Source organism: Ictalurus punctatus, chromosome 12 (genome assembly GCF_001660625.3).
Source record: "Ictalurus punctatus breed USDA103 chromosome 12, Coco_2.0, whole genome shotgun sequence".
Lineage (NCBI taxonomy): Eukaryota > Metazoa > Chordata > Actinopteri > Siluriformes > Ictaluridae > Ictalurus > Ictalurus punctatus.
In genome coordinates, this window is record NC_030427.2 from 29,781,211 (window position 1) to 29,795,863 (window position 14,653).

Sequence of the window (14,653 nt, forward strand, 5' to 3'; positions counted from 1 at the left end):
ACTGCTCTTCAGCCTTCTGATCTCGCTTCAGACTAATAGGAGGCCTTGTGATCTTAGACGTTGGATTGGATTTTTAGGACTGAAAACATACACAAATCATACACGTACGAGATACGTGTCGGTGTGATAGGAATGGACCGATCACAGGAAACGGTCAGTGACTGCTCTGAGAAGGAACGAGGCAAACGAAGGAACGTCTAAACACTCCGTGGACCATAGAGACATTGGACGAGGTCCGCGGAGGCACGGAAACGTTCACTGAGGCGCTGTTCGTCTTGCATCGTCTTTAATTGCGTCCCGTGACGACCGCGTCGTATTGCTTTCCCAGAGAATCAGGATCCGGAGGATTTTTGCTGTCTTTATGTTGTGAAGAACGTCAGATATTTGCCTGATCAGCACTCGTTACAAGTCGTGTAGAGTACGGTTAGGTTAAAGCGTCTGAGTCTCAGGACTGATTTGGGATCAGATCAAGAGCCAGTAAGCTAAACTGGTCCAGAAAAAGCACTTTAACAGTTTCATCTCACTGTAAAAAAACAAACAAACAAACAAAAACACACCCGGACAGTGACTTTCAGGACGAGACGAGTCTTATTTTACCTGCAAGACCGACCCAAAGTGTTCAACGTTCTCCCAGACCATGACACGTCTGGCTGAAAAGCAGAACCAACCAGAATGTATTACGTGTTTGTTTGGTTGTAATGTATTTTATTTTCAAAGAGAATCTGGGTATGGCTTCCCGCAGTATTAAAGCCAGTGAAGGGACTAATATGAAAAAAAAAAAGACTAATATTTGGTCCACGATGTATAAAATAAGATTTACAATGAATGTATGACTGGAATGAATCCTGTTGTAGATTATGAAACTAATTTTAGCGTTTGGAATGAAGCGCACGTAACACGATGACCCTCGTTCAGCAAAGTTTTGACATACGGACAAATCTAGGTACGGTTCGTCACGCCGCTGTAACAGTAACAGCGATTTGAGCGAACGATGGACGGTGACAAGCCCCGCCCACCAGTCCTTTATTTACCCGTCATATTCATAACACACACCCTAAATTACACACGCTTATTATCCATCTAATTGACATGAGACACCATGCAGGTTAAACGAACGAGTCGTGACGGTGCGCCAATAAAAGGAAAGCGTTAAGCATTATATCCAAGATCCCAGGTATACGGGGGTGGGGGGATACAGTTCAGTTAAACTGAAACGCTGATAAAGCGTTCGATCGTACAGACAGACCAACAGTGAACCTGACGAATAAGGACACAAATCCGTGTGTGTTATTTTTTTTAACACCGTTTGACGATACACAACTTTTGTTGAATAATGGCTGAAGGGTTTAAAGGAGCAGTCTGGGGAAAAGAAAAAAGAAAAAGAAATGTATATACTGTTTATCCTCACCTCAGATGTAGTCGACCAATCAAGGCTAATCATGCTAACAAGTAATGGAAGTTTGTGTTATTTGTTGGAACTTTCCCGTTTAGCTATGTCTACATTATTATGTCTAGGTATGAGGTAAAGGAAATGATGTCATGTTTCATTTAAGGTGCGTTTTACACATCTGTATAAGACGACATATCAGTGTACGATCTCCCCGAACGGAACTGTTTTCTGTAATAGCTGTGTCGGTTTATGTATGTGGTCAAGCTTCGAGAATAATTTTTTTAAAACTTTTAATTCTTGTTATTTAAGAAGACTGTACAGAAATAACGGAGTGCGTGTCGGATACGTGAAAGAGAAAAGAAAATCAGATCTGCATGTGTAGTAGCCTTGCTTTAATGCGTTTTATGTGGGGATTGAGAACGAAGAGATTCTGTACCGTACTGTAATGGAATTCATGTCTTTTATCCCAGCAGTCTTAACACTCCTATAGGAGGATGCATGAGGTCAAGCACCTACACCCACTGAGCTGTGATCCGTGTGTGTTTGGAGCTGTAGATAGGAAATGAACTGATCTCAGATCAGCAGTCCAGTCCTGAGATAACTATGGGGTAGTGCTTTTGATTTTCATGGTACGTGTTCATTTTTAACATTACTGCAATGCACCATTGTTGTAATAAATCTTTCAAGTAAATCTGTGTTGTGTGTGTGTGTGTGTGTGTGTGTGTGTGTGTGTGTGTGAGTGTGTGCGAGTGAGTCGGGGGGGGGGGGGGATAAAAAAAAAGGATATTTTGTGGTGAAAGGATAAAATTGAAATTAAAATGCGTAAAACCTCCAGTTGCCCTTTTCTTTTCTCACGTGTGCACCAAGATGGGGACAAAATGAAACAAAAAAAAACAATAATAACGTTATTTAAACGTTCTGTGTAAGCATCAGTGTCGAAGATGAAAATAAACTCATCATTTTGCCATTTCATTTTCTTCAGCATTTCGTGGCTATGATTAAAGTGTAACGTGTGACGCTTCTTACCGGTCTGCAAAACGAAGACCAAAATGTACGTGAGGTGACGTGTACCTTGTCTTTCCTGTACATTAGGCTACATTCCTGACAAAAATCAAACAGCGTGCACGCACTGTTCGTGCCGGGATGAAAAGGAAAATGCAAACGATCACAGTCAAATTATTAGTTTTGACTCGTATTAAACAGTGTTTATTTCCTGACAGTACTGCTTTTGGGAAAGGAAAATGCAAACGATCCACTGGCGCTAACTCACGGCCATTTACTCTTCATTTCCCACGCTGTAGCGATGGGCGTGGCCACGCCCGCTCGCATTTCTACTGAGAAGCAGGAGTGCTAGCGAATTCATGCATTTAGCTTTCACTCAGCAAATTTTATTTATGGTTGGTTCGATGGCTATTTTAATCTTTTCTTCTTCTTGTGTGTGTGTGTGCGTGTGTGTGTGTGTGTGTGTGCGCGCGCGCGCACGCGCGCGCTAATTTGGGGATTTTCCCCACCAATACATTTTAAACTATTGTGAGGAGTTTTGTTGTTGTTTTAGGTGTTTGAATACATGTAGGAGTAAAAGCCCACCAGCCTTGGTTGTTGAACTTTCAGGTCTCTCTGACTGAAACTTAAGGAGAAACATCACAAGGCCTTGGAGTCCATTGCTAAGTCTGAGTTGCAACCTGAAGTATCCGGTGTAAACACTGCAAGACAGAGTGCAGAACATGGGCCGCCATCTCTGTGGGACTTGCAGGAAGTGTGATGAGGTAACGAACGCAAGCATGAAATAGCTTGCGTTAAGCAGTTCCTTAAGAAATAACAGGAGGAAATCATGTGAGGACTGCTATGGGTTGGCCCCTGGTACAGGGTGTCCCCCACCTCGTGCCCAGAGTCCCCTGGGATAGGCTGCAGGCTTCCCATGACCCTGTGTAGGATAAACAGTACACAAAATGGATGGATGGATAATGCGAGGACTTTTCATGAAGTTCGAGACCTATTTAGTTTATGTTTTGTGAAACGTTGGCCGAGATGTTTATGAAGCTGAACGCTAGTTTGTGTATGTTTGTGCTGAGCACATCACACACACACACACACACACACACACACACACACACACACACACACACACACAGCACTGCTGCCAAACTTATTAACAAATTCAAAAGGACTGGAAGTGTTGCGGACCGACCGAGAAGTGGACGTCCACCAACATCCACTGACGAAGGCACTACCGCCGTGGTGCTGGCGTACGTAGTGCTCTACTGTATGTATGGAGACACCCTGTATTTCTGCGATATTGACCATGTTAGGTCAGATTTTCCTCATGCCTAATCACTTCTACCGAAGCACGTGTTCAGACGACACTCCCAAGGATTCGATCTAAAATGGATCATGAAATTGTGAAAAACTTTCACCATTGAAATCAAATGTAAATCGTATGCATTTTCCTTTTCCAAAAACAGTACCGTCGGGAAATAAACACCGTTTTATATGATTCCAAAGTGACATTACAAAGCAAACGGACACGGGACTCGAACACCTTCGGACCGGTCAGACTGTCGCGTAAGAAGTCGAAGTCAGGAAGTTCTCGTTGACGTTAACGTAAAAACGATGAATAAAGCTGGAAAGAGAAAGCACGCGGCGTCACAGGAGGGTGACTAATCAAATGTTTTATTTTTATTAACTCTCGTTTCACACTTAAATGACGCTACACCAGCCACAGTGATCTGACCGGAGGGGAAAAAAAAAGTGCTCTAAAATTAACAACTTTTTTTTTTATTTTTAATCTTAACTAACCAAGTCGTCAGTTAAGTACAAAAACATGATCGAATCAAATAAATACAAAACAATGAAGCATAGAAAAGATGCATAGAAACTGTGTTGGAGAAACTGACTACACGCAACAGTAGACTTAATTATAGAGTTTCTAACGTGAGCTACTTTCACCATCGAGGTTCTACCACATGATGAATTCACTACAGTCAGAACGACAGTACCAGACGTTTCAGGACTTTCAGTTGAAGTGTGATGTGAGACTGACTGACTGGTTTTTTTTTTGTCAAAATAGGACTAGAAAATCCTGAAGGTTCACCCTGAATCGCTCCCGGTGGAATTCTGGGAGTTGTACACTGTTTGGCAGTATGTTATTTTTGGGGTTTCAAGTTTTTGAGTGCAATATGAGTCTCAAATTCCAGCGTAACCTGCAACTGAATTCAGAATGGAAGCTCCTCCCCTACGGACAAAAAAAAAACAAACAAAAAAAAAAAAAAAACATATATATATCCAGCTAAGAAATAAATAAATGAAGAAACATTAAAGAAATAAAGACCAGCGCTTATGAGAAGGGGTTCAATCAGAAGACTTTCAGGAAGTCCAGAGTCATTACTTTGTCTTTCACAGTCCGGTAAGTTTTTTTAGTTTGAACATGGTTCCCTTCTCTTCAAGAATTTATTTTTTTTTTTATGTCAGGAAGAAATCGAGTTACTTTTCTATTTCCGTAATCTCTGAAAAGCCTTCTGTTCTGCTCTCTCGCGTTCTTTCTGCTTCCTGTTGTTCCCCAGTAACACTTTTAAATAATGACATCACATGACACGCCTTTTTATTTCCGTAATCTCTCTCGCTCTGAGCCTGACTTTCCCCGTCGCTTCCTGTTCTCTGACACTCGTTACTGAAGCTCAACTACTTTCTTTCTCCTTCATCACCTCCATCCTTCGTTCACCTGCAGTGTTCCTACTCCGAAAAAAAAAAATGTACAAAAAGAAAAAAGGAAAAGAAAGAAACCCCCGATTCCGCCCCAGGCCGGGCCAGACAACAGCAGGCTGAGGTGGAGCCTACGAGCTGATGATCTTGCCGGACCAGGTCTCGTGCTTCGTTCCAGGGTTCAGATGTGTGATGATCACCTCCACTGCCTGCACCTTCTGGTTCTTGGGTGGGATGGGACACACTTTATACGTCATCTCGTCGCCCTCCACAGGAACGTACTCGCCCTCGATGCTGCGTGAAAGAGAAACCGATAGGTCATGCTCTAAGGCGAGCTGCTACAGAGACAGCGACATTCAGCTGCTGATCTTCAGCGGCCGGAAGCGCAGACGTCCTTAGCGACGCAAAGTGGGCGGGGCTAGAAACGCAAATAGAAGCAATGAGATGTTGCGAGTAGGAACGCGTGGGTTTAGAAATCTGTTCGTACTCGTAGCTCCTGAGCCGATCACAAAGAGCTGCTCTCCTACAAGCCTGTAGTGTTTCATTTACCCAAGATAAATCAGAACATTCTCGTCGTTCCATTTAGCTAACCCGAATTCCACATGCGCATGGAATTACATCTGTGCCAAAAGTATTGAACGTCACTTTTCTAGAAACGAACAAAAGTATACGACAAGAAAGAAGAAAAACACTCTGAAACCGCAAACGGTCAACTGGAGTTCTCATACGTTCGCGATTCTGGAGCAAACCTGTTGTGTGGGCGGGGCTTAACAGCTATTTACTCTCATCAGCAAGTGAGATTTGGAGCGACAATTACAGTGAGGGAAAGAAGTATTTGATCCCCTGATTTTGTACGTTTGCCCACTGACAAAGAAATGATCAGTCTATAATTTTAATGGTAGATTTATTTGAACAGTGAGAGACAGAATAACAACAAGAAAATCCAGAAAAACGCATGTCAAAAATGTTATAAATTGATTTGCATTTTAATGAGGGAAATAAGTATTTGACCCCCTCTCAATCAGAAAGATTTCTGGCTCCCAGATGTCTTTTATACAGGTGACGAGCTGAGATTAGGAGCACACTGTTAAAGGGAGTGCTCCTAATCTCAGCTTGTTACCTGTATAAAAGACACCTGTCCACAGAAGCAATCAATCAATCAGATTCCAAACTCTCCTCCATGGCCAAGACCAAAGAGCTCTCCAAGGATGTCAGGGACAAGATTGTAGACCTACACAAGTCTGGAATGGGCTACAAGACCATTGCCAAGCAGCTTGGTGAGAAGGTGACAACAGTTGGTGCGATTATTTGCAAATGGAAGAAGCACAATAGAACTGTCGATCTCCCTCGGCCTGGGGCTCCATGCAAGATCTCACCTCGAGGAGTTGCAATGATCATGAGAACAGTAAGGAATCAGCCCAGAACTACACGGGAGGATCTTGTCAATGATCTCAAGGCAGCTGGGACCATAGTCACCAAGAAAACAATTGGTAACACACTACGCCGTGAAGGACTGAAATCCTGCAGCGCCCGCAAGGTCCCCCTGCTCAAGAAAGCACATATACATGCCCGTCTGAAGTCTGCCAATGAACATCTGAATGATTCAGAGGACAACTGGGTGAAAGTGTTGTGGTCAGATGAGACCAAAATGGAGCTCTTTGGCATCAACTCAACTCGCCGTGTTTGGAGGAGGAGGAATGCTGCCTATGACCCCTGGAACACCATCCCCACCGTCAAACATGGAGGTGGAAACATTATGCTTTGGGGGTGTTTTTCTACTAAGGGGACAGGACAACTTCACCACATCAAAGGGACGATGGACGGGGCCATGTACCGTCAAATCTTGGGTGAGAACCTCCTTCCCTCAGCCAGGGCATTGAAAATGGGTCGTGGATGGGTATTCCAGCATGACAATGACCCAAAACACACGGCCAAGGCAACAAAGGAGTGGCTCAAGAAGAAGCACATTACGGTCCTGGAGTGGCCTAGCCAGTCTCCAGACCTTAATCCCATAGAAAATCTGTGGAGGGAGCTGAAGGTTCGAGTTGCCAAACGTCAGCCTCGAAACCTTAATGATTTGGAGAAGATCTGCAAAGAGGAGTGGGACAAAATCCCTCCTGAGATGTGTGCAAACCTGTTGGCCAACTACAAGAAACGTCTGACCTCTGTGATTGCCAACAAGGGTTTTGTCACCAAGTACCAAGTCATGTTTTGCAGAGGGGTCAAATACTTATTTCCCTCATTAAAATGCAAAATCAATTTATAACATTTTTGACAGGTGTTTTTCTGGATTTTTTGTTGTTATTCTGTCTCTCACTGTTCAAATAAATCTACCATTAAAATTATAGACTGATCATTTCTTTGTCAGTGGGCAAACGGACAAAATCAGCAGGGGATCAAATACTTTTTTCCCCTCACTGTACGAACTAATACACTGACTAAGTAAGTAAGTGATTTCCACTACAAAGTACAAACACTAGCACTATTCAGAGAAGCGCATCCAGAACGCTCTCCGAAATTCACGCCGCCGAAGTCTCTACTTCCTCGTGAGAGAGCCGACGATCCAATGACAGTAAATCGCTGTTAAGCCCCGCCCACACGACTAGTTTGTTCCAGAATGTTGAAAGTAAACTTGCGGCGCGCAAACGAAAACTCCGATTGAACCACGATCGGCGGAAAGGAAGCTTAGAAAACAAAGAATCCTGTTTATTTAAAAAGCTTTGTTCCGTTTCAGAGTGTTTTACTCATTTCTTATTGCGGCGTTTCTTCAAAAAAGTTACGCTTATACTTTACTCACAAATTTAATTCCATAGGTTCAGGGAAGTGATTTCCCTCCGGAATTTCTTTGCAGTGTGAAGACACCTGATTTGTGGTCAGGTGGACGGTCTTGGATCTCTCATTAGCCTGGCACTATGGGTGAAACCATGCCAACTGGAGCAAAGCAAGTCATCAGTGCCAGTGTGAGCGCAGCATGAGAAGTACAACATAGAATAGATATGAGAAATACAACCAGTCACTCTTTGGAATCCATTACGAATATGTTGTACTGGTTCCATACGTGTTGCTGGCCAAGATCAGTGTTTTATTATCCTCCAAAGACTTTCTCCAGCTGCCTAATGCATGACAACACACTGTAATTTCCATGCAATGCCATGCACCGGTGCTTAGTATTCAGAGTGTAACGGCAGCGAGTCTCTTCCTGTCGAACAAGGTTGGAGACACTTGTAGATGATCTTGTGGAGTACTCTCTTCATATTCTTAGGTTTGTAAATACAGACATTCTCTTTAGTTCAGTTTCACAATGTAATTTTTGTATTTCGAAAACACCTCAGGAACCAACAACAAGAAAAATCTGATGAACGTGATTTTTTTTGTTAGAAGAAAGGTTTGAAACATTACATCTTTTTTACTGTTTTTTTTTTTTTTTTTTTTTTAATGAACACTAGCGATACTTCTGACCACATTAATCCCTGGATGATTATCGACTCACTCGGAGATGTGGACGAAGATGTCTTCTCCACCGTTAGCGGGTTTGATGTATCCGTGACCCTGAGACCTCGAGAAGTTCTTACACACGCCCTTAAACACGGGACCCGAGTTCGCCCGCACCGTGCTGGACACAGAGGACGAGAAAACAGAGTTAAAACAGTGTTTACACTACACACACACACAGTATTGACACATGCACACAATACTGCACACAAACCACCTAGATCAGATAATATATATATATAGAGAGAGAGAGAGAGAGAGAGAGAGAGAGACACATAGAAAGAGGACACGCCCCTTTGTAGTATTGTTTCAAGCTGAACTGGGTCCCTTATAAAACCTGTTTTCAACACAAACATTAGGACATTGGGATAACAATTTAATCTTGAATCCTAAGGGCTAAAAGTAACCTTCTGGTAAATGAGCTCTTTGATATAGATTGATAGATGTTTTTTTTATCTTATTTAAATCACTACCTCATGCAACAGCCCAGAGTTTGTTCATTTGTATTTATTTGCTTCCATAAATGTAGAAAACCAGCAGCTTCTGAATCAAACTGCTGGCCGCATGGAGTAGATAAAAAGTTTAAATACACCAGAAACATGTTTTACACTCGTCTAAGGTGCAAATTTGGTTTCAGCGCTATACTGAGATATTATCTACGTGTAAACATGCTAAAGAAAAGAAGAAGTTTTTTCTCAGTTTAATTAACAACATCCGAACTGAAGAGGAACGAGTGCATGAACATCAAATGTTAGATCTCTCCGTTAGGATGCTGTTTTGTGTATTTGGAGGCACTTTGGGTCTTTTCTTTTCAGCGTCACCTTCAGGATTTGGCCGCAGCTCATGGGAGGACGGATTCGTTCGCGAATTCTTTTGGGTGTGTGTGTGTGTGTGTGTGTGTGTGTGTGTGTGTGCTCCTTACGCAGAGTAAGTGCGTGTGCGCTTGGTGGGAAGAGGGCTGGGCAGCTCCCCTGCTTTCTCCCACACGTGGCTGCCTTCCCTCATGAAGGGGAACGAGATGGAGTGAGACGCCGAGCGCGGAGAGCGCAGGGACGACTCGTTCAGCTCCGGTTCCGCCATGCTTCAAGTGTGTGTGTGTGTGTGTGTCCACTGCTTGGCTGGTTAGACCTGGATGAAGCTGAAGACTCTGAGGTTTCTTTTACAACTGGCCTGGTGCGTAGTGATAGACCAGCTGAGTTTTAGGCGGAGTTACACACACACATAAATCCTGCAGCAGAGAGAGAGAGAGAGAGAGAGAAAAAGAGAGAGAGGCACACAAATAGACAGAGATGAGATCCGTCCATCCATTGCTCTTCTATACCGCTTATCCTTCACGGTCACGGGGAACCTGGAGCCTCTCCCAGGGAGCATGGGGTACAAGGCGAGGGTACACCCTGGACAGGGTGCCAATCACATACACATTCACACACCCATTCATACACTATAGACACTTTGTGTCACGCGTGTAGTTTGTCTCTGATACCGTTGTCGTGTGTGGGTGTGGCCTGTCCAGCGTTTTTCCGATCAGAAGCAGTAGAAGCTATATACATATATACAGTTCAGCAAAGCAAGCTAACTGTACTCGCTACATACAACCATCTCTGCTACGCCCTTTCAAGCTTCGCTTTTCTCCATATAAAAATGTAACGAGAGGTCGTGTATGACGGGGTAAGTTTTGCACTAAACAGTAAATGGGGACTAATTACAGGTAGGAACTAAAAGACGTGTGTGTGGGGGGAACTGAAGAAACGTCGAACCGCACGCACCATAGGATTCGTCCGAGGAATCACCAGAGACGATCGTTTGGATTTGTCGCTTTATCCCATCGTACCTAATTTGCATAGAATTCTTGAAAACCTGAATTTAACTGTCGTACATGTACAAAGAAAACGAATATCCGTGCAGGGTTCTGGCAAGCGACTAGCGGCAGTTAATGTTGGGCGATGATGAGCGCCGTGTGTGCACCTGCTTCATGAGGTACTGTGTGAATTTTTCTCATGGTGTTTTCATAGTCACGTCCAGACATCGTGTCGTGCGAGGTGAAGAAAGTTCTCTTGCGGGACAGCGTACACAGCTGAAGCCTGTTGAGCCTCCTTGTCAAACCGCCTGTTCAGTCCATGCAGGCAGCTTGCTTTTGTGCCCAACAGGGAGGGGGGGCGGGGAAACGTCGCTGTCGGGAGCATAAACAAAGCGCCAGTGTGTGGCACAGAACGGTGGAGTGTTTACATGCAGGCCGCCTCGCCCCCACGTCAACACATGGGACAGTGCACAATGGTGGCCATTGTGTCCGGTTCACAGCGGGCAGCGCTTTCAGCAGCGTGGCAATGAACAACACTGCGGCACTGAGGGATTTCTCCCTCCCTTTATTTTTAGAATTCTCTCAGGAAGGATTAGACATGAGTAAAGGCAGTAAAAACCTGAGAGAGTAGCATGCTAGGCTAGGCTGCATCCCAAACACTAGTCAGTCACATCCAGAACTTTTACAAGAACATGTGGTTCAGGATAGCGAAACCCATGCTTTCCTAGAAGCCTAACTGCTAATTAGTGGTTAGCATGTGGGCAGTGGCTAACCAGCGGTTGTCTTTGGAGTCAAGAACGCCAACTTCGGCCAGGTGATTCTTATAACGTCGGGGCGGGACACTTTAAATTCTAGAGCGCGTTTGATTGGACGGAAAATCTGTGGAGAAGCTGAAGTGCAGAATGACGTTATAAGAGCAACACTTGTCTCATAGATAACCTTATGGCTGACATATTCATACGAAAAGCCACAAAACTTCCATTTCGATTTCATGGGGACTCATGAGGAATAAGCGAACAAGTCTGTATGTTGTTTGGTCTAAAGCAAACACTTGTATACGCAGTACACGACTTATTTGAAGGTAAGAAGTGTTGGTAAGAAGGTAAGAAGCATCCCTTATTCGTCACATATGCATTACAGCACAATGAAATCCTTCTCTTCACATTCCCCAGCTTGTTAGGAGGTTGGGGTCAGAGCGCAGGATCAGACATGATACAGCGCCCCTGGAGCAGAGGGAGTTAAAGGACTTGCTCAAGGGCCCAACAGTGGCAGCTTGGCGGTGCTTGGGCCTGAACTCCTGACCTTCTGATCAGTCACCATTGAGCCACCTCTTCCCTAGTGCTCCACAAGGTGCTCTCCATGGTGTATTCCCACCTCACGCTCAATATTCCTGCGATAGACTCCTCCGAATCCACCGTGAGCCTGACAAATCTCTTACTTCAGACGGATGGATAAATGGATGAAGAACAAAGCAATGTGTGTGTAATTCAGCAGGAGATGCAACCGGCACTCTGACTGGATTTCGCCTCACTCGCAGGTCTCTTCTGACAAGAGCATCCGGAAAAAAATGCTTCCTAGAATGGCGTCAATATCCCCCTTTCCTGCTCTTCTAGCCCTTTCATTTTAGCGCACTTCATGCTCGGACACACAAGATCCAAGTCGTCAGCACAACAGCAAAGCAAACAGTCCCTGAGCGTGTGTTTGTTTGAGCAGGAACACGGGTGCAATGTGCAAAGGATCAGGACAGACAGGACGTTTACACGGACAACAATATTCCGATATTAACATAATTAAGACGATACTCTGATTAAGAAACTAGCATGTAAACAGCGATTTCTGATGACCTTAATCCGATTAAAGTCACACTCGAAGTAAACACAAATCGAATTAAGACACGTGGATTATTCCTGTTTTAGTCGCATTATCCAAGTGCACTATAGACAGCAGTAATCTAATTATTGACCTTTTTCTGAATAAGACAATATTGTGATTAAGGTGTTTACATGAGTCGCTTTTAGAATACTCCTTTCATGTTCCCGTTTTACGTGTTATAGAACATAGATTGATTGACGACACGTCATTACGTCACCGCACCACGCCGTCCCTCCAGAATTTCACGTATCGACATACAGTTGGTCTTCGTTACGGGACCGTACAGAGTTTTGGATGTTTTTATTTTACGAAAGCTTCGAGTGCAGTTAATTATTTGTCGTGCTGTACGTGCTAATAGACGACTGCTTGAACTGTAAAACTTTATACAGTACCATAACGAAGACGAACTCTATGTTAATACGTGGAATTCCGGAGGGAACGTTAGACGGCGTGACGTGGGGGGCGTAATGACGTGCCGTTAATCCATCTTAATCAGAATATTATACATCCTATTCAGAATAAGGTCAATACTTAGATCGCTTCTGTCCGTGTAAAACCATTAAAGTGCTGTCCAAGGTTACAGCACGCTGGGGTTTGACGTCATTACCAGCTGGTGAAATACTGGCAGCGTTCTGACGTCACTGCAGTGAGGAAAGGCGGAAGTCACGACTTGGCTTGCTGTAGTAAACCCTAATGACCAGAACCACATCATCAGACTGTACGAGTTTCATGATATATATCGGTGTGTGAATCCACCCTGAGTGAATTATTAAACTGCACCAAACACAAACGTGACGCGAATTTAATCCATAAAACACGGAGATATGACGTCACCTCAGAGAATTATACAGCACAAAAATACATGATAACAAGGGATACATGCGAAATACAAAACAAAACAAAACAAACAAGGATGACGCGGATGTTCAAACACGACAAAACCGCCACACTTTCGCTTCGTTAAAATAACATTAAATAAATAAATAAACATTTTAAGGTGTAGGTTTTCCACACCGTTCAATTTGTTGCTTTATAATGCGAATTAAAAAGCCTATATATTTTTTTTTTTATTTCTTTGTTTTTTGATAAAGGTTTGTGTGTATAAAGTGATATTTGTAGTTTGTAGAAATCCGATGGACGCGTAGCTTAGCAACATCAGCCCTTTCTCGAATGTTCGGACGCGCGTGAGACAAAAAGAAGGGAAAAAAAAGAGATGACATTTATGTGAATTCGCAAGCTAAATAACATTTCAGCTTTTAGTCTTCTTCGAGCAATCCCATCTCTTCAATTCAACCCGACAAAAGAGAGAAACCGTAAAGGAATATGTTTTAAAAACAAGAAAACAAACGAATAAGCATCCCATTACTTACGGTTTATTGTTATTATTGTTTATTATTTTAAAGATGTCCGCTCACTGAGGCGTGAACCGAGCTCCTGGGTTCATACGTCTTCTTACACACACCGTTATGTAACATTAACCCAACTCTGTGTGTGTGTTTGGGTGTGTGTGTGTTTGGGTGCGTTCCAAATCGCATACTCGGGCTGGGAGTCGATTCCAAAAAAAAAAAAGAAGAAGAAGAAGAAGCAGAAGAAAGAGTCGATTCTTCAATTTCTTATGTTGGAGCTGGGGAGTCGATTCCACACAGAGATTCTGATTCGGTTCTGATACACAGTATGGCTAAAACTATGTGGACACCTGACCATCACGCCCATATGCGGTTCTTCCCCAAACTGTTGCCACAAAGTTTGAAGCACACAGATGTATAGAATCTCTCAGCATGCCTTAGCTTTGCGATTTCCCTTGTAGGCCCAAACCGGTTCCATCTGTTGCACAAAGTGAGCTCCATGAAGACCTGGTGTGCCAAGGTTGGCGTGGAAGAAACCCACCTTCTCAGAAGGTGTTATTTATTATAACAGCAAAAGGGCGAATACATCGGGAATGGGATTTTCAGCAAGCACATGTGGGTGTGATGGTCAAGCGTCCACATACTTTTTGTAGTATAGTGTATATGGATTAAAGCACAATTATATTAAAGTAAAATGCAATCAAGGATGTACAATTCTGGAAAACCTGGAGGGAATTCATTTATATAGATAACTGATCTAAAATGGAGTGGAGTTTGCATGTTCAGACAGCGCTTCGGGGGTTTCCTCCGGGTACTCCGGTTTCCTCCGTTGTACGCTGACTGGCATTTCCAAATTATCCGTAGTGTGTGAATGTGTGTGATTGTGCCCTGCGACGGGTTGACATCCAGGGTTTCCCCCGACTTGTTCCCCAAGTCCCCTGGTGTAGGCTCCAGGCTTCCCGAGACCCTGTGTAGGATCAGCAGTATGCAAAATGGATGGATGGATGGAATTCCCAAATAAATTTTATTATTATTATTATTATTACAAACATAAAA

At 43.5% G+C, this 14,653-nt stretch overlaps 2 protein-coding genes across 2 annotated transcripts in view; one reads left to right on the forward strand and one right to left on the reverse strand.

Moving 5' to 3' along the window:
- Window positions 1-2,081, forward strand: part of LOC108272846 (phosphomannomutase 1) — a 21,798-nt gene extending 19,717 nt beyond the window's left edge. Inside the window, exon 8 of the mRNA XM_017481646.2 lies at window positions 1-2,081. This exon is cut by the window's left edge and continues 1,235 nt beyond it. The gene's annotated coding sequence lies outside the window, so the exon portion shown is untranslated.
- Window positions 2,082-4,044: 1,963 nt separating this feature from the next.
- csdc2b (cold shock domain containing C2, RNA binding b) lies at window positions 4,045-13,789 on the reverse strand. Its single transcript, XM_017481668.3, has 4 exons — window positions 13,622-13,789; window positions 9,504-9,809; window positions 8,580-8,702; window positions 4,045-5,383 (listed from the first exon to the last, which is right to left on the reverse strand). The coding sequence occupies exons 2-4, from the start codon at window positions 9,659-9,661 to the stop codon at window positions 5,221-5,223; spliced, it is 444 nt and encodes a 147-aa protein (XP_017337157.1). The 5' UTR covers window positions 9,662-9,809; window positions 13,622-13,789; the 3' UTR covers window positions 4,045-5,220.
- Window positions 13,790-14,653: the final 864 nt, after the last annotated feature.

Excerpts from the sequence above, each read along its gene's own strand:
- csdc2b (XM_017481668.3), bottom strand. The coding sequence starts at position 9,661 with ATGGCGGAACCGGAGCTGAACGAGTCGTCCCTGCGCTCTCCGCGCTCG. Across the intron at positions 8,703-9,503 it reads CGCACACGCACTTACTCTGC|CACGGTGCGGGCGAACTCGG; the intron begins GTAAGGAGCACA and ends CTCTGTGTCCAG. Across the intron at positions 5,384-8,579 it reads ATCTTCGTCCACATCTCCGA|CATCGAGGGCGAGTACGTTC; the intron begins GTGAGTCGATAA and ends TCTTTCACGCAG.